The sequence below is a fragment of the Dermacentor variabilis genome, chromosome 2, assembly GCF_050947875.1.
Source record: "Dermacentor variabilis isolate Ectoservices chromosome 2, ASM5094787v1, whole genome shotgun sequence".
NCBI lineage: Eukaryota > Metazoa > Arthropoda > Arachnida > Ixodida > Ixodidae > Dermacentor > Dermacentor variabilis.
This window is the reverse complement of record NC_134569.1, coordinates 118853384-118878593: the sequence shown is the minus strand read 5'-3', so window position 1 is coordinate 118878593 and position 25210 is coordinate 118853384. Positions and strand designations below refer to the sequence as shown.

Below are 25210 nucleotides of genomic sequence, written 5' to 3'. Positions count from 1 at the left end.
AAAGTTTGTAGGCTCATTACAAAGGAAAAGAATGGGTGCCTATTACAAGAGAATAGAGAGCTTTAGATTATGGTTCCCAAGCATTGGGGGATGCAAACCACTGGGCGTATAAAGGAATACAAAGACAGCACAAAAGAACACAGACGGCCTACAATGGAGTGCACACGCTACAGAATTCAGAGGCCCATTAACCAGCAAATACATCTTCTACACTGCCATCTACACTTTTCCCTCAGTACTAGAAAATAAACATAGAAAGGTATTTCTGAAAATTGAACAATTTGGAAGGTATCACTGCACACCAACTGCAATGAGGATTCATCCAACTCACTCCTTCAGCTGCATCAATGAAGATCACAACACCATCACACAGCCTAATAGCTGCAGTCACCTCATCAGAAAAATTGACATGACCTGAAAGAGAAGCGAGATGGAGCATTATATGTGACAACTCTATTAATGGAGCACTGAAAAGCAATTCTGGAAATTTTTTAGCTGTACAGATCCAGATAACAAAAATTGTAAGTACTCTATTGTACTTTAGTCATATGCGCTAAATGGTGCAGCTCAGTGTTGTGTGGTTTTGTTACCAAATTAATGTTAAACCCAAGCATGCACACTGCCTATTCGTGCCATCAAATGGAATATTTCTTTTGGCCACTCCGCCCATTCCAGTTATGGCATCAGCATGGGAGGTGCAGTAAGGTCTTGCAAAAGTTTTACTAAGCAAAGCATGTTAGGCTCTTTGCCACAAATGACAGTGTACTACATAATCAATGGAATATAAACCTGGCAGGCAGATAAGATGTTATTACGATTATTATTATTACATAAGAATGTCTGTTTCTTTGCCAAGAAGAATAGCGTGACACAAGAATGTTTAGAATTCATAGTAGCAGTTAAACACACTGTCCCAGAATGTTGCTACTAACTCTCTGTGGGATGCCCAGTACACCTTCAGTTTCAGACTAGCGTTCTTCTGCTTGACGATCAAGGAATTCATTGACTACTGTATGTAAAATGTGAACGAACCTGGTGTGTCAAAGACGTTCAAAATAAAAGATTTCTGTTTGAGGTCTTGCAGCAGAAGTGTGACAGGGCTGGCTTTGATGCTCACTCCTCTCTACAAGAAAAAAACCAAAAACACAATGCTGACATTTAAAGTCCTTTGGTTTGAGGCAAGTATAACATGCATGAGATGCAAAAGCAGGGAGCAGCCTAAAAAACAACAAAGGTGCAAAACTTGCCTCTTGCTCTGTGTACAGCGTGTCAGTGTACCTGAGCTGTAAAGGAATGTTTGATAAATTGATTAGAAATAAGAAAACCACATGTCACTGAATATACCAGAAAAAGTAAAAGCACTGAACTTACATTTTTGCACTCCTTTGCTCGCAAGTGAGGATGCGTTTGCTCTATCAGGCAGTCAACAAATGAAGTCTAAAAGAAAGAAAAATGTCGCAGATCCACGAAACCATATTCAAATAAGCATTCTGACCAGGTTCAGAAAGCTCAGCAGGATCGTTAAATGTTATGCCACAGAGCCTAAGCTCACTCTAAAGGTTTCCTCATAGCTAAAGCAAACACATGGAATATAACCAGAGGGATACTTACAAAAGTTGTTGTAAGATAAATGTTGAGGAAAGAAAATCAATTCATAGTCATTCGTGTTTAAAAACACAACATTCCGACATGGTTTTACATTGCCATGTGCCAACAAAAGTTTTACAATTTTAGCCCTAAATATGTACCCCTGGTTTGCATAACAGCTTCACACAAGAACTTGCTAAGCACTTTAGGCAACACAGTGAAAAGAAAAGCTCTCTATGCATAATGTGACTGACTGATGAATGCAGTTGTGAGACAGATGAACTGTTATCTGTGCTAGCCGCAAGAAAATGAGCACCCATGCATTTCCCATATACATTAGCAGTGCGTCGAAACAAAACGAAAATCAAAACGAAAAAAAAAATTTTTACCAGTACGAAAACGTAACCGAAACATTATTATTTTGTTTCAAAGTGAAACAAAAACACTTTTTATCCATTTTCAGTTCAAGGGGAAAGTTGGCAATCTGAAACAACTGATGTCAGGCAACTTCAGCATTAGCGCATACCTCAGGCATCTGCATTGGCATGTATCTCAGGCAGGAATAGTGCAAGCAATAGCCGGTCAAGCGCTCCATTAAACTAAGCCTGCCACTCGGTGCACTAGCACATCGGCATTGTAGCAGAACTGAGGGCTTGTGAACTGAAGAGCTTATTTCATTTTCTACAGGTACTACAATGGTTTGTTACTGAAGTTTTATCATTCGTTTATGTTCGGTCAAGTTCGTTTTATCAGAGCAGCAATCTCGCATTTCGGCGAGTACACTCGACGACATGCTACGTCTGAGATTATGCTCTTATCGAGAAAAATTAATACTGTTTTTATTGTTACTTTGCTTCGACAATTTTTGCATGCAAACTAAAACTGACATGAACTGTATCGGATCCCCCTTTCTTTTGTTCCTAGAGCAGAACTGGAACAGAACTTTTTTCAGTAGAATGAAACTAAAACCAGAATGAAAAACATTTCGTTCCGACACCCTGCACATGAGCACCAACACCACTGCAAAGCACATTCTTAACGTAGAAGTGCGCCAATGTTCCCTGTCAACTCAATTTAGCAGTTGTCATGTTGCTGAAGCCCGGTCTCCGTGATAACACCATGTTAGCATAACACATATTCCCAGCTACTACGTTACACTGCTGCAATATCATAAAAATAGATTAAAGGGATATTGTTACGAGTAGATCGAAGCGTGAGTGGGAGACATGGACGACAGAGCAGACATGGACAAGTGCTATTGTTCGTGTCTGTCCAGTCATCACCGTCTCTGAAGTTCCTCCACATACAAAAACATTTGTCTTGCATTGGTGTCATAAGTACAAGGAGCGCACAGGATTGGCATTTCTTGAATAGAATGTGGTGAACACAATGGGAATGTGTAGAGCTGTGCAACTGATGTCCTTAGGATTCAAAAGTCATGAAAAGAAGTTTTTCTTTGTAAACAGGAATACAGAGCCTGGAATTGCAGGAGGCAGTGGCCATACTCCATCTCACCAATTTCATGTTGTGCAATGAAAGTAACGAGTAGCGTCAGCCAATTGCAAACAAGAGCCAATCATGTATCTCATTCACTGTGCACCACTAATCCTACCATGCATGATGTATGAACGGAACACTCATGAGAGAATCAGCAACAGCAAATAGGCGAGTCCTTCTTCCTCCCTCAGCATATGCAGGTAGTTTTTGATCTATATCTAGACTGGCTGACACAAACCGCTCATTTCACTGTTCATCAGAGAGTTGGTAAGACAGCACATAGCTTTGCGATGGCATGCACAAAATAACCCTTGAGTTTTTTTCTTTTCTTTTTGCTGTATGGTCAGACAAGAAAAAAGCTTTTTTGTAGCAAATGCATTCCAAATGCTTTTGTGGACCGGTATGCATCAGCTAATGCCGTGAGGAATTACGCTGGAACAGGAAATGAATAGAAAACAATATATCTCAAAGTAGCTAATGCCACTGAGAGGTCAGTTCACTGTATGCAATCAACAGTGAATTCGCAAGTTTTTAATTAAAATTTAGCAAAGTGATTGAAGCACTTTCAAAGGGAGCCCAGTTGTTGTCCCTACCTTGCCATGGTGAAGGTGCCCAACAAGAGCCACATTACGTATCAGTTCAGAGTTGTCCATCAGATCAGTCAGGAACCTAAATGCAACAAATAAGAAGTTCCTTATCAGTGAACAAGCTGTTACACAACAAACAAGGCTCTTACTCAAGATCGTAGGTTGTCAAGGGCAGGTCCTGCTCCACAAAGGAAAACTTTCGGTGCTTTATGGGAGCAATGATGGGCTCTGAAAGGCAACACAAAGCTCATATGTGTACACCTACTTTATTCCCTTGAGCAAAGAATACTATGAAATGTCTTTTATGCATCTATATTTGAAAGCTTGCCCTGAGAACACACCTTTTGTGGGATACATACAAAGCTTAATTATGATAAGGGTGGGCAAATATTCAAAGTTTCAAATATGAATCAGATCATGAGAAGCCAACAAACAAGGACACCAAGGAAAACATAGGGGAAATTAGTTGTACATATTAATTGAATTAAAGAAATGATAAATTAATGGCAATGAAAGTGGATGAAAAAACAACTTGCCACAGGTGGGGAACGATCTCACGTCTTTGCATTACGCCTGCGATTGGAATTGCAGGAAGCGGTGGCCATACTCCATCTCACCAATTTCATGTTGTGCAATGAAAGGTAATGCGAAGACAGGGGATCATTCCCCACCTCCGGCAAGCTGTTTCTTCATCCACTTTTATGCCATTAATTTACTATTTTCCTCATTTAATTATTAAGTACAAGTGATTACCCCTATGTTTTCCTTGTGTCTTTGTTTGTTGGCTTCTCGTGATACCATTAATAAAAATCGGACCCCTCGATTAACCCCCTTTCTTCTAGTTCTTAAATATGAATAAAATATTGTACGCAAATGATTTGTATTCGAAAAGAAAATATTCAGTATGTTAGAATATTCAAAACAAACCAAATATTTGGTAACAACTGACTGCTAAAGTCTGGTTACTGTTCTTCATCTGCTAAACAAAGTTGCACAAGTTATAAGAAGTGAAACAACAACAAACACTTTCGAAGCAATGCAGACACAAAATTGATAATACAAGCTTCGTTTTTGGTTTTACGGTGCAAGCCTGCATGACAAGATGTGATTTTTGCTTTTTGTGTTTTTGGCCATCTAGTCATGTAGCAGTTTTCTTTCATGTTACAACCAGTAATACTTCTGCCACATGGGGACAAAAACAGACATTGGTTTGTTAATGCCTTCAGTTCGCTAATGACATTTTTTTCGGACGAGCTGCCACACGTCTAAATTTAATCAGACTTGATGTGGTGATGTCGATGACGACGTTTTCTGAAGTGAGCAATTTTAAGGCACTAAATAAAAAATAAATATGCATTCACAAAGTTTCCTTTGCACCTTCATGAACAGTGAATCATAAACGCAAGCATACTATAGAGTCGTTAGCTTGAGTTTGTTGCTATCTTTTGCAATGTTGCAACTGACAATTGCAGCTTCAGCCATTCCAAGTCAAATCCGAAAACCCAAAATAAAGATGGCACTTGGCACCTCGAAGTTGTTTCAACGCTGACCTCGGAATGTTCACCAAGTACAACTCCTTGCAGGAACGTTTTGGTTGAAAGTTATGTATAAATTATTTTTTACATGGTAGAGACTGTTTCAAACACTTCAATTATACTGCACTGAGCAAGCTATGAAGTCGAGGGCATGCATTTTTCCGTCAAATGGGTTCTATTGAATGCATCAGATAATGAACGACATTACGGCAAATGCCATTCACATTTAAGGCATTAGCAAGTTAACGTCATTTTAAGCTTTCTTTGCAAAGGGCCCATTTAGATGTGCCTACAGCACGCAAGTCCTTTAGCATCTTTTTTCGGCAACCATTCATTTAGTGTTTGGAAAGCGTCATACAGCAGCCATTAATTCCTGGAAAGCGTGTTTGTTACTGGACACTATAAAGATGTTGAAAGACTACTTGGGTAGCTTTTTTAATTACAATTAGTGGTACTGTGTTTAAAACTGATCCTCTGTCACTGATGGCTTTCTACATTGGCCAGTGTAGGCGTGGTACTTAATTACATTGAAATAAACATCCCTGTGGTAAATATATGCGTCTGCGTTTGACTATTCTATATTCAATACTTACTATTAATATTCGAAAAAGCTGACATTCGCCCACCTCTAATTTGTTATGATTTACCTTTAGATGCAACACAAGAGCAACAGCAAACTAGCAACAGTAGAGACTGAGCTTTTTTAGATCACAGTGACTTTCTCAGTTATTAACAAGGGTTGAACAAGGATTGTCACAAAGGCAACATTTCAACATGGGACTTTTCTTCATTTGGGCTTTTTCAGAAACACTGATGTTGCTGATTTCGTCTGCTTCAGGAATGTGTCAAAATAAACTTGCTCAAAGCAAGTAGGTATATGGATTCATGTGCTGTTACAAAAAAGGTATCAGGTGTTATCTCAATTTCTTTTTTGCAAGCACTTTTTGCAATCTTGGGCCATCGCATCCTATAACACCTTCAAAACTTTTCTCATGAAGAGGATCTCAATCTATCTTTTGCGAGACGTTTCCATAAAATTTTTTGTAAACTTTCTAAAATTGCAGTATGAGCCCAAATTTGTAAATTATACTAAACATTTTGGAGTAGGCTGATATGGCATTGCAGGATCTATATTTTCACAAACCATAACACTCCAGAAGCATCTGACAACTGTATACAGAAGAGGTTGTGAACAAATGTGTGTCTCGATTTGGCAATGTTTCTTTCAACAACCAGGAACTTGTCTATCCATATCGTATACTTTTACACAATCGTGTAGTTGACTGTAATTTGGACGTGCTGCGTTAGGACTGTATTAGAAACAAATTCACTGTAACGAACAGTGTACACAAATAAGAAGTCACCTGTCAATGGTTGGGCGTCTTCTTCTTGCACAATTGTTTCAACATCAGGTCCATACACTTCCACTGCAGAAGGGTAGTACTTTTTATCTTCATGCAACACAACCTGCATGTCTCCCATGTCGTCGTCATCTCTGCCGCCATCCATATCATCATCCTACATACACAAAGCAATTTCAAGCATTATCAAACTCCACCACGATTTATGACACACAAACATTATAAAGTCAAGGTCATTACCTCTTGCATCTCTTGAGCATCAGCATCTTGGCGCTCGTACCGATCTGTTTCATCATCGTCTGAATCGCTTTCAAGCTCCGGTCCTATGTAATTGCCGAACTCGTCATACAAGTCGGCATCCATGGTGCCTAGGTACGACAAGCAAGCAATTAATACATTAGTCATGCTACATTCATATTTGCTTCAATCCGACGAAATGCCCATGAATGCTGACACTGTGGGTTACTGTCATGTGCTTCCCGTCTTTACAGACACACCACAGTGCTGCGATGTCTGTACTGTTACGCCATTGGTTTTCGCTCTTGTTAAAACTACGCACGGCTTCAGCTGAGATTTCATGTGTCCTGCGTGTTCGTTATTCTTGATTGTTAGCATTGTTCTCTAGCATCAATAAAGGGCCACAACATAATGTGCTGACTGGTTCCGTAAGAAGTAGATCACATAAAGTTAGGCGGCTCTTCCGAGACGTCATCGCTGGCTCAGGTGCTGCACGTGCAGAAATCGCTACAACATCCAGAATAATTCAGCACGTAAACACATTTTGCTAGTTATTTACACACAACATTACAAGAAGGAGTATATTTCAACATACGTGTTCAGCAAATGCCGACGAATGCCAAACAGCGCAAACTAAAAATTCGACAGGCGTGCGTTGCCCAGTGTTGACACTAAAGTAGGTGCCACCACCCTATTGCCGCTAAAACAAGATAATTTCAATTTATCCTGAATATGTTACCACTATTAATTTTAACACACATTAAAAATAAGTTTATTGCTCTTAAAAAGAACATTAGTTGTATAAGTATTTTTACAGAAATCAAAATGAGGATAAGAGCGGACTTGACCAAGCCTGAGGTCCCAAGGCAAGCCATACCATACTTAGCGTCATCAAGCGAAGCGCGGGCGGACGTTGGAACCCGGCATCCACCCGGGGGCGGGCAATGCTAGGGTCGATAGTTAATAATTACGTATGTGTTGTACTGCTGTGTTTTTTTCCCTTTTCCTCGTAACTAGCTTTCGTATCAATAAGAAACATTTCCGGTGACAGCTTGAACTTGCGTTGCGCAGTTAAAATATATAACATTGTAGGACGTTGCCACATTCGGAACCCGTTGGCGCGAAACTGTATCTTCGAACGAACGTAACATGTCTCGTGCGTGCGCTATAAATCGGACTTTTCGTCACCTTGAGAGATAGCAACTCATAAATGGGGATCGCAATGTGAAACCTCCGCAAGCCTCGGCCATCTGCGAGCTCGTTATGTCTTCTCGTACTGAAGCTCGCCGGATCCTGTGAGTCTCCTTTACGGGTTAACATTCCTTTTTTATTTTTGGTCGTGTGTTTTGATCGTATGGAAGTGGCGCGAAGTTCTGCGGCATAATTGAAGAAAATTTCTGCTCTGTTCTGCAGTGCAGTGAGCAAAAAGAAAACAGATGGCCAGCGGTACTCCAGGCCACTCGAGAACAAAAAGTTCTATCTTCACTTCAAGAACCGTCGACCTCCTCCCCAACTCGGCCAAGACCTCTCGAGTCTGGGAGCTGTAAGTCATGTTCGAATAAAACTAATTTATTTAAACGTGGCTCGATCTCTTAATAATTGGCGTGTGTGTTTCTTTCAGAGGGTAGAGCCATTTTTCGGGAAGGATGTCTCGTGCGTCATTACTGATCAGCAGGATCTCAGGCCTGCTTCAACACCGCCGAAGCCAAATTCGGTGGACTCCAGTGGCCCATCCACTAGTCCGTCTGTTTTTGCCGGGTACGCACTGTTAGCTTTCTGTTTGAATCTTTTGGTCCATCTATTTCTTTCTGAACCGCACTTCATTTTCTGCACACTACAATTGCAACTCCTTTTCAGACCTTCTACATCAACGGGGCGATCGAGTGATCTGAAGAGTAGTCGTCACACAGTAAGCACGAAAATGAAGCGTCGTGGTTATAGCCTTAAATGAGCTAAATGAGAACTGCTGTGTTCTCTTAGCTGCAGTTTTGTAGAAAGCTCATGTTTAATTTGTTCTCTCCTGTAGGGTCGTGGACAAGCTCTTGTCCAAAAGGCGATGCAAAATGCGGTAAGTATCGCTCAGTCTGCTTTAGCAGACCAGTTATTTCAAGATGTTACAAGTGCATTATTCTGCATTTGTCCATGTTGCAGTCTGGCTCAACAGATGTTCTGGAATTGTGTCGACAGTGGCAGATAGAGGTCTGTTACATTAAAAGCTTCCTTCCGTGGCTGCAGAAGCTCAAGGAGAAAGCCCTGCTGGAAAGTGCAAAGCATGGGAAAGAAAATGCAAAAACAAAAAAATCTGACCTTCCACAAAAAATTGTACCACCTTTCATCAAGATAGAGGACATGCGGTGGTTAGTACTCATTTCCTTATGTAGTTCAGGGAGTCATTTGAATTGAGATGGGAAATAGCCAGGCAATTCTTTGCCTTTAGGTGTGGCCCCTAAGACAATTTGAATATTGTATTAAATAAATCAATAAAGATGCCTGGCTTATTTTTGAAAAGTTCAGTGTCACTAACACTAGGCACAGTAAATTATAGTGTTCATGGAATGAAATGTGTCAAGTTAGGGCTAAAGAACGCACATACTTTTATTGCCACCATATTTAATTTGTGTGACATTAGCATAATTTTTACTCCACTAAGAGCCCACATCACTTTAGTGATGATTCATGGCGACATGATATTGCGTAATTTCACATACGGAGCGCTCCAGTTGAAATTTCCCTGTTCCCTTTCAATCGTTGAGCACTGTACGTGCAGTCACAGACAGTTGTAGTATGCTGGTATTGTTTCAATTTCTGCATGTCTTGCGTAACATAACTAGTCTGTGTACCCTTTTCCACTAGTAATTCATTGCTTCCCCCTTGCTAAGTACATCGATACACACATCACTGAAGCCTGCAAATGATGAAACATTGACTGCAACATCGTGTGAGGCCCATAGTTTTGTATATGGGCTTGTCTCATCAGCAAGATTTGCCAAAGTTATTTTAGTACATGTACATGGAGTTGGTTATTGCCTACCTCGTGATAGCCCATTGAAGTAGTTTCAGTGCAGTAATTTTGAATCGAAGGCAGAACTTCATTTATGTGGCCTTATGTCATGCACAACAGACATTTGAACTATTCGATCCTTTATTTCTTGATAAAGTTGTTGTCCAGTAAAACATTGCCCATTACAGTGTCTATGGCATCTTGCTGCTGAGCATTTCGATGCAGTCGAAATGCCAAACTCTCATATACATAGATATAGGTGCACAATAAAGCACTCCAGGTGGTCAAAGTTAATCCAGAGCCCTCTGCTATACCTTCTCTCATAGCTTCAGTGTTGCTTTGGGACATTAAACCGATGTAAGGTCAGTGGGCTGTTATGTTCATTATGTCACATTGACTTGCTCAACGACATTTAGAAAATGCTAATTAATCTGAACAAACATTGCAGGAATAACTAAGTAAATTTCCTGGCCAAGTTGTCACGAGAGTACGCAGGTGCACCAAGTGACCAGTGTTCAAACATTCTGAAACTGGAAGTTGCATCTTCTAACATGCTGGAACTAATAATATCTTGCTACTGGCAACTGCCCAGTGATTTGTAGCAGTTTTCCGGCCTTTTGTAATTGGGCTCTCTCTTCTCTTGGAACCGAAGACGCTAGGCAGCAACAAGTATCTCGGGCTCTAAAGATGGTGTTCATTCTCTTCCCTTTCCAGCGTGTTCAAGCCACTTTATCGGAGCCTTAAACAGTGGCCAGACGTCACTGCTGAACGTTGCCAACAGAGGGTACCTAAGACCAAGGAATCTGCCCCTGTGCCCAAGGAACCTGCACCTTTACCCAAGGAACCTGCTGAACCTGTTGCTGACAGTCATCTAAAAGGGGTTCCGCTGAGGTGCATTCTTACTTTATTTTTATTACTTTATTTTTACATATTTTTACTTTATGCTAAAAACAGTAGTCATTCAGGCATTCCGGAGACACATATGTGCTTTTTAGCTTTACTGCAAAACACAACTGTACTGCAGCGAAGCTGGCTTTAAAATCTGCGTCGTGAAGCTCTTTAAAAAAAGACGGCTACCATTGTGCCGTTTATATCAGACCATTACCCATTTTGTATTGATAAATAATCGGGTGTGCCATAGATTTTTACTTTGTTTAAAAGCTTTAATATCATTTATGTTAGTTTTCTGCCTTGGAATAAAGAAAGTGTGTGCATGCTCGACTCGGGAGCATGTTAGAATTTGTCAAATTTTCCAAAGGGTCGAATTAAACAAGATGCTGCAGAATCACCAATTCAATGCTGCCAAAGGAATTGGTGATGTGTTTTGATGTTTTTTCTGCATCTTGTCTAGTTCGACCCGCCAGATAACTTGATTAATATTGTTGGTCCCGCCAGCATTGAATTAAGAAAAGTCAAATGGATCAGTCTTGGCAAAGCCGCAGGGCTGGCAGTTGTCTGATATTTCTAGCAGCCTTTATATAGCACCTAATCAGGCGACGCGTGCACCATGTGATTAGCAGATATAACGAAAATCCTAGCATGTAACCTCAGAGATATTTCAGCGTGCTGTGGGCGGCACCTGATCTCAACAGGCAGGCCGAGGAGTCATTTTCAATGTCGTACGTCATTTCTGGCTAGTGATGATGCTGTCTTTATGCAGTTTGGGTATCAAAAATGTCTACTTCTATCAGTCTTCTGTAACATTTCCACTTGTATTTTAAAGTAAAATTTCTCACAGAGGCTGCTCTATACCTGCACTATCTGAATCTAGGCTTCTTGCGTTGCCCAAAATTTTGTTGCTGTTGGTCTTTAAGATGTGTTCTGTCTAAACTATTCCTGAGACAGGCCAGCGATAACCATTGCAAAATAAAAAAGTAAATGGGACATCTGATGAGGCCTTTACTGCAACCTTTGTGTGCCACTTGACCAGCTTCAGTTCAGATGAAGTTTTTAAGAATCAGTAAACTTCAGCGATTCCCTCCAGCTCCGCACTTCTTTACTGTGACAGCAGCAGGCTCTCACAGTGGACATTGCCATCATGCTTGCTTGCTCCTGCTATGACGACACTGTCTTCTCAATTATTTGCAATGCATGCGTCATCTTCGTCTGCTACAGGATATTGCTTACTGTGCTCTCCAAAGTACAGTAAGTACAGTATGAAGATGCCAGCGCTCTGTATCGAACTGTATGGCACACAGAACCCTGCACAAATAGCCTAATGTTAACGCCGACTTAGGCTCAAACCACATGGGTGCGGTCATGCGGAAACTACACCTGTGTGTAACATGTGCAGTTGTTCGCATGACCGCACACGTTTAACAAGTGTGCAGCTTGAGCGTAAGTTGGCCCTTAGCACTGCGTGATAACGCATTCATTTCCCAACTGTACTATTCGATAGGATCATGACTGAGATCCCCGTTCTTGGCAGTGGCCAAATTTCTATTTTTCACCATGCAGTGAGGGTAAAGCTGATTATGTGGAGGTGGCATAATGATGCAAGCACATTAACAACAATGGCTATTTTAATACAAAGGTCAGGCAGATACAGCTAAATTAGTTTCGAGTGTTTAGTAATGTAGTAAAAACAAATATTTTTGAGCAAGCTTTAATAGAACCTGACATGGAAGTTGGCTTCCTGTACGCAAGGTACAAAGCACCTAAATTGCAGTACTGACACTAAAATTTTGTGTCTTGCTTAAAGTGGCACAAAAGGCAAATACTAAGTTGAGCTAGATCGATAAAATGTTCGTTTAAAAGTCTGTTGTCCTTTTCTGTATGCCAATATATCACTTTGTTGCATACAAAATTGTCACTGATGGTCTCGCTGCTGCTCTTCAATATGAACCGCCCGAGCCAAAACTGAGGAGCTGACGTAATCTCCATGTGACCTCTCTATGCCACAGTTATGTCCTTTAGAAACTCTTTATTTAGCTCTGTATATGAAACTTGGTGGCTGCAGGTATTCTGCTTGGGTTGAGAATACCAGATACGGTCGCTTGAATCTTGGCACCGGAGTGTGCGAGGGCAGTTCTGCATTGGCGGTTATAAGCAGAGAAAGCAGTGCTGCTCACAGTGGTGGTAAATAGCAGCTGCTTTCTGTGAATCGAGTAACTGATGTAACATACAAGAAGTACCATAGTCTACAATAGGCGGCACCACTCTGATTTCTTTATTTGCATCATTTTATTGCTTACAAAAGCTCAGTTATTGTTAGGAATGATGAATTCATTATTACAGAAGCGTAGTCTTTCAGTGTAGCTCAATTTAATATTTTCCCTTAGTGCCGCTTTAAGTCTTGGAACAGTGTGCAACAAAACCTGACATGGAACCTGGCTTCCTGCATGCAATACAAAAAGCACTGTCATTAATATTTTATGTCCCACTTTTCTTGCTTCTTTAGGTATCTGCTGGTTCCATAATTACAGTATGAAACCTCAATTTCTCGAGAGTGCCGCAAATAATTCATTGCGTCGCCTTTTATGGAAACACTCCAAAACTTAGGCAAAGTGCAGCATGGCTTCAGATGTGAAGCAGGCGACTACAGTTGAGCCCACATATAACAGCCCCACTTAAGGCGAACTTTCGCTTAAAATGAACGAGAGCCATGCGACCATCAAAATATACATTATATCAATGGCATAAAATTCTACATATAACGAACGTATCTGAACCGTGCCGATCGGTTACAGCGAACGAACGGTATAGACCCGCCACAATGATGCGAAATAACGGTGACCTCCGACCTTTTTGCATGCACATTCTGTTTTCCCAGGCCTCCTTGGAGGCGAACTATCCATTTCGTGCCCTTCTACCCCCTCCCCGCCGTCACACGCTGCCCATGAGTGTCGGCGTGTGGCTTCCAAAATCACCCTCCCACCCATCCTCGCGACTCTGCTCGCCTCTCCTCACTCTTCCTTGCAACACCCTCGCTGTCTCAGTGCGTGCGCTACGGCGCCAACTACAGTTCAGAAGTTTTGTTTCTTGGCCGTTACCGGCGAAGCAGGCCTCTCCACACTAATCTCCATGCTTCCGCGCTTCATTCTAGTCGGGACCAAGTTGTAATTCAGGGTGGTGGACAAGAATGTCGTGCCTACAGCAGTCACGAAACGACAAGTGCTGAACATGGCAACAAAGCGAGCAATATTTAAGGAAGTGTGTCAAGGTGTTAAAAACTATGAGTTGGTGAAGAAGTACCATGTCCAAACCAACCATCTCGATGATTCTAAAGAACAAGGAAAAGATCGCCAGCTCTGCCGCCGAGTTGACGAACAGAAAGCACCTGCGGAAGGCCACCTGTGTGAATGTAGACGCCGCGCTGCTTAACCCTTTCAGGGCCGCCTGTATGCAACCGCCCAGGGTCGATTTTTTTTATTGCAGATTCCAATTCTTCTTAGGGACTTATTTTGAAAAAAATTTACCGTCATTTTTCTATGGTGACCGTAAAGTGGCAAAAAAATATTTTGCATCGGTATATATGTACTCTTCATTCATGAATAACAATAAAAAAGAAAAAAACACTTATAAGAATTAAAAATTTGATGCACTCTTATACACATAGTTCAAGGCTTTGAAAATGCGCACGCGAGAATATTTTGCAACTCTTACCTGTTCCTGCTGTTACACTATTTACGTCCATAGCATAATTGAACTGCGTAGGTGCGCGCACTCAAGAAAACTGTGTGGTTATGTGCCTGTCAAAAAAGCAAAACGGGTCACAAACTTCCGCTAATCTTCATCTTATCACCAACCAGAGGCAATTAGTTTTCGCGAGTGCCAAAAAAGAAAAAGAGAAGCTACGGAAGCGCATGCACGGCGGCATCCTTCCTATGCGCAGCCTTGTGAGCACTAAACAAGCGAGAAACAAGTGGTCGCCCTTTGAGCGATTAGTAACGAGATAGCCATCAGTTTTGCAAGCGCGCGAAGCCAAAACTGCCCGCGGAACAAAACCCCAACCGCCGCCTGCCCACGCGCCAATGCGCGAGCGGTAGTATATAGACGCGCGGGAGCAAACTAGTTCTAAAACAAACCATGCAACGAAAACTGAGAGAGGAGGTGCGCTGAAAAAATTCCCTGTATTCCCACATAGTGGCAGCACATGATAGAAAAGAAAAAGTTAGGAAATTGGTGCGATTTTTAAACATAGAGACGGCAGTGTAACTATATGTTGTTGACCCTCAAAGGTTTAAGGGGTTCACCAACGCACGGGCTCGCAACATTCCAATAAGTGGACCATTGATGCTGGGCAAAGCCAAAAACTTTGCGTTCCTGCTAGATTTTCCTGACTTCTGCCCAGGCAAGGGCTGGCTACATAGATTCAAAGTGCGGCATGGGATTGTTCTTAAATCGATTGTCGGTGAGGTGGCTTCGGTAAGTGACCAAGACGTTGCCACTTGTAAGAAACCGAGCCATTAATGCAAGCTACACGGAGCAGGACACGTATAACACAGACGAACCTGCATTATCAGATGCTCCCGGACAAGACACACGACATGAAAGGCGACTCGTGCTGGTGGCAAGCACAGTAAAGTGCGCGTTACAGTGCTTCTGTGCACTAATATGGATGGGAGTGACTGCCATGTGCCCATGGAGCTGTGCACCTCTGCACTACAGGCCTGATACTAAAGCATGGATGACGCATAATTTATTCGCAGAGTGGCTGGACGGGTTTGACCGCGACATGCAGAGGCAAGGAAGGCGCCTGCTGCTCATGCTCAACAACTGCTCAGCGCACAACGTCCAAACTTCTCTGACAGCAGTTACTCTACTTTTCCTGCCACCCAATACCACTTCGAAGGTGCAGTCGCTTGATTTGGGCTTAATGCGCACATTTAAGGTATCATATAGGCACCGCATTGTGGAGTGCTTGCTGTTGTATCATACTACAAGCACCATGTGGCTACCACGAGGCGACGGGAGATCCTACTTCTCCGCGACAAATCAAGAATTTGACACGGGAGGCGACTTCAAGAAGCGCCCAGCCATCTCCACGACGAATAAAAAATTCGACGCGGGCGACGTCATCGCCCTGCCCCGCTTGGTTCCTGCTGACGAGGGGTTGCCGGAGGGATTTAAGGGAGAACCGGCACATTGTGAGAAGAGAGAGTTGCTTCCAGCCACCCAGTCGGTCTGATGCGCTCTTACTACTACCTGTACGCTATCATCCACTATCTGTAAATATTGAATAAAGTTTTTTCTTCGTCTACGGAACGAGTCAGTCTTTCGTCCTCCACCCCGAAGTCACACCATCGCTCATCGCTGTTGACCGCCTGGCTGCCAACCTGCCGCTTCGAGTTTCACTGTATGCAGCCATTTGACATGGCGAAAGCGGCCTGGGCGGAGGTGATGGCTGCTTGCATGCGGAACTGTTTCCACAAGGCCAGCTTCATCGATGCACTGCCTGATGCCGAGCCTGATGCTTTCGAAGATGATCGCTCCGGCGGCGGTTTGTGGCAGCGCATTGTCGACTCCGACATAGGGGCTACGACACTGGTTGGGATGACTATTTCTGCTGATGAAGACGCTGATATTGCAGAACCATGCATGGATGAGGACATCGCTTGCGAAGTGCGGGCGTAGGGTGACTCGGACGAATCGGATGACGATGAAACTTCAGAGCCACCACCCATAAGCATGCCTGTAGCAATGGGCTACATAGAGAGCCTCAGGCAACTTGTCTCTGCCAAGGGCCTCGGCAAAGAGCACGCTTCTGCTTTAAATAAACTGGAGATCGCCCGCATCGAATCTGCACTGTGGAAACAGATGAGCATCACAAACTTCTTTGCAAAGAAGTAACTTTTGTGTTTTGATTAGCCACTTTTTTTCTTTTTAAGCTGTCGTCCACTTACTACGAACTTCGGGGTATAACAGACGCCGCGTAATGCTCAGCTTTGTTATAAGTGGGCTCAATTGTATTTACATCACTGAAACCAAAGATAGAAGTCACATAGTATTACAGGCAACTCAAACATGTGCCAGGTAATCTGGTGCAGTGGTTCAAGGCTCTACAATGACCGTGTTGCCGAAAGCTGCCAAGTTGGCCCTTCTGATTGTCTGTGCACTTCTCTTGGAAATGCAGGGATTTCCTGTCTTTCCTGTTATATTGTGTGCTCAATGGTCATTGCTTTCAGCAGCATGGTCATGTAGTATGCCTGTACATTTCACTGTTTTATGGCACTGCAAAACTGGCACACATTAGGTTTTGGTGACATGAATAGCCTTCTGCTTCATGTCAGAATGTGTACTGTACTTGGTGGTCATTTTCAAGACTGTGCTTAACATAATTATTCGTTGCACTCTTGAGGAATTGAGGCTCCATAGCTTAAGCACTGGGTCAACAGTCATTCATCATTGATATAAACTATGAGACAAAATTTTCCAGTAATTCTTGAAAACCTAATGCCCAAAGACTGAGATATGCTATTCTATACAGTATTAGTTTCTGTGACCACAAAATGTGAATGATTTTTCTTTAACTCGTTAACTGCGGCACGACTTTTTGAAGTCCGTAGGAGTACTTGTTGAGCTTGTCGCTGATGCATAGCTGTCAGGTGAGGGGTGCAAATTAACAGACTCCTGTCCTGTCTCCTTCTTCCATGCATGTGTTAATTTGCACCCTTAAACTCGCTATTCCTGTACGTGATGACCCATCGGTGAGTCACCAGGGAGTTGTGCCCTTTTGAAACTTCTCATGACCCATGTCACAGTGAACGTGTTAAAGAATGAACTTACTCAAAAATATCCTAACGTGAATAAGCCCTTGACTAATTCCCACTTGATTAAAAGACCCCTCACCAGGCCCCATCAGAAATGTTTATCATATACGCTCAAGGCAAAGGGTGCACAGGCCTTTGTTCAAAATTTCAGCTATTTTCGTGCTGTGTAGTGGTTTGAAACCTTAAAGACACCATCGTCAATGCAGGATCTACACACCGTGCTTGTCTGTTTCCAATGCCCAAACCTGGTGAGGGGCCCTTTAAGAACCCTGTGACAACTAAACATTTCAGAAGCACCGAGTACGGTACTCCTGAATTTCACTGACATTACATGTGTACTGCATTCCAGTTCCGAATCTCTGAAGTCAAACTGCAGTAAAGGCTCAGCACTATGATAACTATTGCTGTGAATATGTACACAGGTTGATTTGTAGTACAGTAAATGTATTTATCTGCATATGTTTTGCATACATTTTGCCTTGCTACTCTGTCGTGCCATGTAATTGATGTTGTATTTGATCTTGCTATGGATCTAGTTTCGGAATATACAGTTGAGCCCAGTTATAATGATACTGGTTTTAACAATATATTGGGTACTATAACAATGAGCAGCTGATGCACTGTTAGCTTTTGTATGTGCTCTATGGTGAAATAAACCGCTTACTACAATGCTCCTATGCAGTGTTATTGGTTATAACAATGAAATATGTTTACTGAGTGTGTGCGCCAAAACAAAAAAAGGAAAATCCTTGAAAAGGGAATGTGAGCCTTGCCCCCACACCTTCACCACACCCTTCGTGCTACTCACGCAGCATGGTCGTCGCATCACCCTACCCATTGTGAGCCTCGCGCACCTCTCTCCTGTCTCCCTTCCACTTCTTCGATGTCAGCGAACTCGACTCGTGTACTGTGGCGAAGGTGTGAGGCACGCAGACCAACGTGATAGCTCGCACTTTCTTCTTTTTTATCTTTCTTTTTTTCCTGGATTTCACATTCCTTTTCTTTTTGGCACTGACACCAAACTTAATTGTTATAGCCAATAATGCAGCATGGACATAGGGCTGTGCAAACAAAGGAAACTTTCGAATAATGGATCGAATAATATCCTATGTGGTTTGGTCTTCGAATGGAATAGTCATTATTCGTAAATGTGAATCTTTTTGAATACTTTTTGAGTATTTCAGAATGTCAACTGTGCCCAAATAAACATACAATTGGAGCAAAAGTGGTAAATTATCCCCCGCAAAATAATCTTACAGCATTTAGGTTTTGTCCGATCTATAAAACTGTGTGTGTACATGGGTTATCAATCGTTAATGGAATTCTGGAGCTGTGTTCAACTGTACACTTAATGGCAGCCTTATATAAATCATTTTGGGCACTCAATTAAGTAGTATATTTTTGTTGCGCAATCGACTTCTGTTAATTCGACCTTGACAGGACCGACAAAATTGATCAAATGATCTGGCGAGTCGGAACTACTCAAGATGTTTAAAAAACCCCCAAACACACAGCTGATTCATTTGGTAGTATTTTCCCAATTCTAACATGCCCCCGAATCAAACGCGCTCCACTCCAAAGTAACTAACATAGATATAACATTGCAGCTCTTAAACAAAGTAGAGATCTAAGGCGCATCCGACTTTTTGGCAAGAAAAATGGGCAAGTATCAAATATATGCTGCGCAAGGGCGATCTGCATTTTAAAGTTGGCTTCGCCGCAATAGAGACATGTCATGCGGCAAAACACGAACGCGGTTTCCGTTCAATGTTGGGGGGGGGGAGAAGAGTGCACATTATAATCGACCAAACACTGTAACCGGGCATTGTGAGCTACCATTATTGCTTGCAAAGCTTCCTAGGGCAGGATGAAAATAAGCATTTTCAGTGGGATATGACATTTGATAAATGATTTCACTATCCCCTAAGTTCTGCCGAGACAGATGCTGCCACTAAAGGGGTCATCATAGGGGATAGGCATGCTCACTAGTCAAGTTCGAATTATCCGGGGAAGACCAGTTTTAGGATCGAAGTAATGATGGTTTTGCCCATATAAATAAACGCATGGGGGCTGGTACCTTTGGTCAGAATCGAATTAAGGGAAGTCTACTATATGCGACGATTGCAAAGGAGTTCACGCTATTGTCTGGATCTGTTTTATTCTATTGTTGTAACCGTCAGTCTTTATTCTCTTTTCTGCCTACAGGCCAGGCACTTCAAAAGTAGCACCCCGGGTCAAGGTCACTGAGCAGAAGAAGCTAAATTGTGAAATTTGTGGTTGTTCCTATATGTGCCTACAGAAAGTGAGCTATGTTTAATTTTTTTCTCTCGTTAGGTAAGTTTCCAAAGTGTTGTTTTGCTTATACTCTTTCTTTTTGTGATGTCGCAGCACTTGGAATCTGAGAAGCACCAGAAGTTCATGCAAAATGCTAACAACTTCAGCATCGTCAGTGACATAATTTCTACGCTCCCATGCACCTTGCCAAATCGTCTGGCTCATCCTTTGTCGGAGATAAATGGTCAAGACTGGTCATTGGCAGGCCCTGCCTTCCCATCGACCTCCGGTGACGAAGAAAATGTGCTCGGTCTTACTGCAGGTCGGCCCTGGTCGTCTCCTCCTCAAGCGGTATCTGTCATGAAGGGCCATCCTGGTGCAGTCAAGCAGTCTGGATTTTCTGGCACCATCTCTGCCCTCCGGCATCTGAAAGTTACGCGCAAGAAATCTGTCCCCATTGCTGAAAATCCAGAAGAGGTGTCTGCTGCTGGTGGCTCACGTCTGAGGAAAAGGCCCGCAACGTTTTCTGATTTTGAGACTCAGGCCGTCGTGAAGGACGCCCGTATGTTTTTGTGTTGCAGTGACTCGTGCAGCAAGAAAGAGGAATGTGTCCCTCCCAGCTTCTCATCCGAACCCAGTGGAACAACTAACAATCTCTTGGTTGGCTTCAACATTGTGAGAGGTCATCCAGGATGCACATCTGTCAATAGTGCTGGAAACTTCGTCCACGGCATGAGTGAAGTTTTTGACAAAGCATCGGAAAGCTTATTCAGTGACAGTTCCACAATGGAATATTCGTGGACCGATGTTGTGAGTGGTGTAATTCCCGAGCCAACCCTTTCCAGAAGACAGTGTGATGCAGCATCAGATCCAGACAGTGATGACAGTTTTTTGCAGTTTGTGTCTCGTGCCATCACTGAAGAACAGCCACAAACTAGTTGTGCTGCAGGAGAAGATACACACAAATCAAGCACAGCCAACAATGAGGGCTTGTGTTTGGGAAATGATGTACATACTGCTGTTGAACCAGAGCCCGTGACAATGCGTTTTTAATGCATGTAGAGTTAACTGCTGTGCAAGTGCATGATTAACTTAAATTGGTTTGGTGCAATTCGGTTAGAAGTAGAACTTGCACAGATGTGGGTTGATGTAAGGAATCTTTTTTTACCTTTTGAACTTGTGAAGTGTGCACTTGTGAAGCTCCAAAAGGAGCAACTGTTTTTCATTCAGTCAGATTATTTGTAACTTATTCCTTATTTTCATAATGTATGAAACCATCTCTGTACATAAATTCATGGGCAATAAAGTATTTTTCATGATGTGATTGGTACAAACCTTGTACAAGTCGCTCAACTATTGACCATTTTGGACGCTTTTAGAGTGCCAGAGTACTGTTTCATAATTCTATTTTCGTTACAATTTCATGATGACGATTAAGAGGGGCAGACGAAGGTCAAACTACAGTATTTTAAAGTTTTTGTGTCTGTACATCTGTGGGAAACCACTGATCTCAGAGCACTTATTTTGTCACATCTGGACCATTATGGAATACTAAACATTCTCGAAACTTTGTACATTCAGTGTTCAGCTCCTTTAAAATACAGTGTGCTAGTCTATTTTTACCACCTGCTGTGGTTGCTTAGTTGCTTGGCAATGCGCTGCTAAGCACGAGGTCGCGGGATCGAACCTCAGCTCTATTTTAATGGGGGTGAAATGTAAAAGCACCTGTGGTACTGTACGTTGATTGCATGTTAAAGAAACCCAGGTGATCTAAATTCGTCTGGAGTCCCCCACAACGGCATGCCTCCTAATTACATCATGGTTTTGGCATGTGAAACCTTCAGAATTTAATTTGTCTGTATTTACCTATAAACTACTGTACTCAATCAAATGCTCACCAATTGTCGTTGCTTAGTGGCTATGGTTCTGGGCTGCTAAGCACGAGGTCACGGGATCGAATCCCGGCCATGGCGGCCACAATTCGATAGGGGCAAAATGCGAAAACGCCTATGTGCTTAGATTTAGGTGCATGTTAAAGATCCCCAGATGGTCCAAATTATTCTGGAGTCCCTCAATACACCGTGCCCCATAATCAGATGGTGGTTTGGCATGTAAAACAACAATTTTTTAAATCAAATGCTGTCCAAATTTATGACATCACAGAGAGTTCACACAGGAGCTTCAAGGCATAGTCGGCTACCCTCTCATTTTTGTCTTTTCTGACTTGTCAAGCACCCTCGCATGACAGAGAAGGCTTTGTTTTTTTTTTTTTTTTAATCGTAGATAAGCAACTTACTCATGCTGGTGAGCTTACGTTTCTCTTTAGTGTCACTTTATAGGATGTTGCTGCTGGCTTATGGGAGCACAAGTGCTCGTTTCTAATTACTAGATCTATGGTTTTCACCACATGAACTGCTGCCACAGTCAATGGCATCTAGTGGTGGCAGTGACCATTGAAGTGAACAAGGTTAAAGAAATACATGTGTCGAAAAATCAAATTTTTCTTTAAGACTTCATTTCTTAGATTCTGGTTGAAAAATTACCCCAATTCACGGCCAGGGGTGGGACTCCTGCGCTGATTGTGCCATTTTGATACAAGCGCAAGTTGTCGCACCTTCGGCATGTGTGCTCCGGCATTGTCCGCGAACAGCGAGCGGATTCGTTCTTTGAAAAAGTGTGCAGTCGTTCACATTCCTCACATCGCGCGATCGCGCCTCTCGCACAGTTTGTTGTGATTTTCGCAATGGGAAGTGGTCGGCGTGGCCACTCCCGGCTGTCGTCGCTGCCTTCGGAATGGTCAGGATGGCTGTATTTATAGTGTACTAGAATACGGTTGGGGGGGGGGGGGGGAGCGACTCGAGTGGTGCAATGCTCCCTAGCTGAGGCACTGCAAGCAAACGGGAGGCATGCACTGCAGTGGCTTCAGCAGGCGGGTGTTGCTGTCCCAAGGCCGGTATAGCATAAAATTATTCCAACCTGTTTTTACCCTCGTTATGAGGCACAGAACAAATCAATGAAGACAAGTGGCCCTCCGCTATCAAGAGCCCCGATGCCGGGGTGCAACTATGGGCTGTCCAGAGGGCCCACGATGCGGCGGTCGGGCATGGCCTGACTGTCCCAACGTGGGAGCGGCCCGCAGCGCGCTGAGTCGCGTACCTCGGGACCTTTATTAAAGTTTTGCATCCATCCATCCATCAACCTGTTTTTATGCCCATACAGGCAAGGCCTGAGCCATTCTGACCTATCACGAAGGGCTAATGGCGGATCTGAAGTAAAAGAGATTGGAATACTTTTACGTTAAACGAGAAAGTTAAGCAAATTTTTCATCAGAATTGCCCCAGTTTATTATGTAGAAAGAGCTTTCAGAAAAAGTTGCGATAGCAAATTAGTAGGCAGCTATACGGAGTAAGGATAGCAATTTTACTGGCCATATTAACTTGTATAAGCATTCGCTTACTAAATTACAAACATGCATAGTGTCATGCATACACAAGCGGACAGGAACACGTTTCACTCTATCACCACACTGACTCGCTATCAAAACGCTGGAGGAAGCACGGCAGCAGCAGTGAGTGAAGTGACCCTCGTGCTACCTCTTGCTTCAACGTGATCTAAGCGACGAAAACGCAGCACACATGAAGCTATCAGCATTCAGCGTATGCACTGTCCCCATCACAGATCGCTTTCAAGATGGGGCCCGTGCAGCCACGCCATACGCAGCAGCTGCAGGAGTAGAACGCCTCTTCCACCCGATGACTTATGCGTGACGGAAAACGGTGCGCTTTCTTCCTGCTTTCTTTTCTTGTGGGCGTGAGATTGAGCCGCCATCTTCGGATCACCCTCGCACGATTTCACTTTTTTTACAGCATACGGCGCGCAACTACAATGTTCCCAGCCGTGGACTTTATTCAGAACACCATGGTGATGATGATGGCAGAAATGCACCTGAAATATCCATATAATTGGCATTGCGATAGCTACCGTACTTCATGCTCTGGCTTCTTCGTACACTGTTGGTGAAGATCATTTCCAGGCACTTCACCCATACTGTCGAGACATGCAAAAAAATTTATGAAAAATGTCATGGGCTACTTTTCGAAATTTTGTAACCACTATTGCAGAAAGCATGTTTTTGTGATTGTCACCACAAATTAAAAGATCTACAGGCACTACTACCAAAATTTGCATGTACTTGACGGTTTCAGTATCTGAATAATCTGCTTCAAAATTCAGCTTAAGACAGTGTCAGTACAGCGCTGGTGTTGCGTGCTGCCATATGTCTTATTCTATTATTCTACCAAAAATTCTGATTGGCCTGCTCCAGGCTACTCCAAAATGCAATTTGGCCGCTCTAAACTGCTCCAAAACACAATTTTACTTGCTCCAAAAATTGCTCCCAAGTGACTTTCGGCACCCACATCCCTGCACAAGTAAAAAGATTGAGGTGTTTTTTCTTTTAGCCAAAAGACTGAAAAATAGGTTCTACTCAAGGAATAGTAGCTATAGGGGCCCTATTTCTCCATGCCTACTGAAGGGGCTCGCAACCACAAGTTTTGCCCAAATGGTGAGTTTTCCTCGTGAAAGTACATGCGAGCACTAGCCCAGGCTCTGCTGGCACTGGCTCACTCCACAATTTTCACTAATGCTCATGAAAAGGCCATGCTTTCTACATAGAGACTGACAAAGAAAAAGCTGTTGTTTCAGGGTAAAGCCTAAAATATGGCTGCTCTCGACATAAAAAGTTGGTTGCTGTGCGCCAAAACAGTAGTTGCTTTACACGTTGTGGAGATAGCCACTCAACATAGCCATATCCTTCAGTAGATTATATAGAAGTCAGGTGTCCTTCCAGCTCGGAAGTTGATAGCTCTGAGCAACCACGGAAGGATGAAAGGAATGCCTGGAAAAAGAGACAGTTGAAGCCAAATCTTGTTGCAGTGCATAGAAGAAAGCCCAGATAGAGGAAGGCGCTTGGAAGGCTCCACGAGTATCGCCTGTATAGGCAGCAGAAGGATTTTGAAGTTTTACACTTCCATAAAAACTGGTCAAATTTCATGCAAATTGATCATGTGCAATATTCACAAGCAAATTTGCGAATGTTCAATTCTGCTTTCCTCTTTGTCAGTTTTAGGCTATTTTTAGTGTGCGTGGAAATCCTTGTATTAGTATGTTGTGTGTGATTGTGGAAAAAGCGAGTGTTATCTGTACTTGCTGGAAGAATTTTAAGAGCGCAACTCTCTTGGCCACACAGATGATGGTTGACGCCTAGATCTAGATACAAGAGCAGTGGGGGGTGCGATAAAGAGGGACCAGAATAAGGGAATGTGAAGACTGAGAAGAAAAATAATGAGGGCATATATGGCATATGTGAAGTATTTACAATAGCGACTAATAGCGCAATTTACTCAAATCATGAGTACAT

The 25210-nt window shown here is 42.8% G+C and overlaps 2 protein-coding genes across 2 annotated transcripts in view; one reads left to right on the top strand and one right to left on the bottom strand.

Annotated features, from left to right (window-relative positions):
• The window catches only part of LOC142572611 (116 kDa U5 small nuclear ribonucleoprotein component), a 53959-nt gene extending 46472 nt beyond the window's left edge, over positions 1–7487 (bottom strand). The window contains exons 1-9 of the mRNA XM_075681834.1: positions 7400–7487; positions 6808–6935; positions 6571–6724; positions 3821–3899; positions 3678–3753; positions 1372–1437; positions 1248–1283; positions 1033–1123; positions 332–414 (exon numbers count right to left, since the gene is read on the bottom strand). Coding sequence (XP_075537949.1) covers positions 332–414; positions 1033–1123; positions 1248–1283; positions 1372–1437; positions 3678–3753; positions 3821–3899; positions 6571–6724; positions 6808–6930 — 708 coding nt within the window. The 5' untranslated portion in view covers positions 6931–6935; positions 7400–7487. The remainder of the gene's footprint in view (positions 1–331; positions 415–1032; positions 1124–1247; positions 1284–1371; positions 1438–3677; positions 3754–3820; positions 3900–6570; positions 6725–6807; positions 6936–7399) is intronic.
• A 204-nt stretch (positions 7488–7691) lies between these two features.
• On the top strand, positions 7692–21110 carry chif (DBF4-CDC7 kinase regulatory subunit chiffon). Its single transcript, XM_075681833.1, has 9 exons — positions 7692–8099; positions 8218–8347; positions 8426–8562; positions 8662–8713; positions 8831–8872; positions 8956–9161; positions 10520–10696; positions 19723–19819; positions 19906–21110. The coding sequence occupies exons 1-9, from the start codon at positions 8068–8070 to the stop codon at positions 20842–20844; spliced, it is 1812 nt and encodes a 603-aa protein (XP_075537948.1). The 5' UTR covers positions 7692–8067; the 3' UTR covers positions 20845–21110.
• Positions 21111–25210: the final 4100 nt, after the last annotated feature.

Bases quoted from the DNA above. Each gene is read 5' to 3' on its own strand.
- chif (XM_075681833.1), top strand. From the start codon at position 8,068: ATGTCTTCTCGTACTGAAGCTCGCCGGATCCT. The intron at 8,100-8,217 runs GTGAGTCTCCTT...TCTGTTCTGCAG, and splicing joins ACTGAAGCTCGCCGGATCCT to TGCAGTGAGCAAAAAGAAAA. The intron at 19,820-19,905 runs GTGAGCTATGTT...GTGATGTCGCAG, and splicing joins CCTATATGTGCCTACAGAAA to CACTTGGAATCTGAGAAGCA.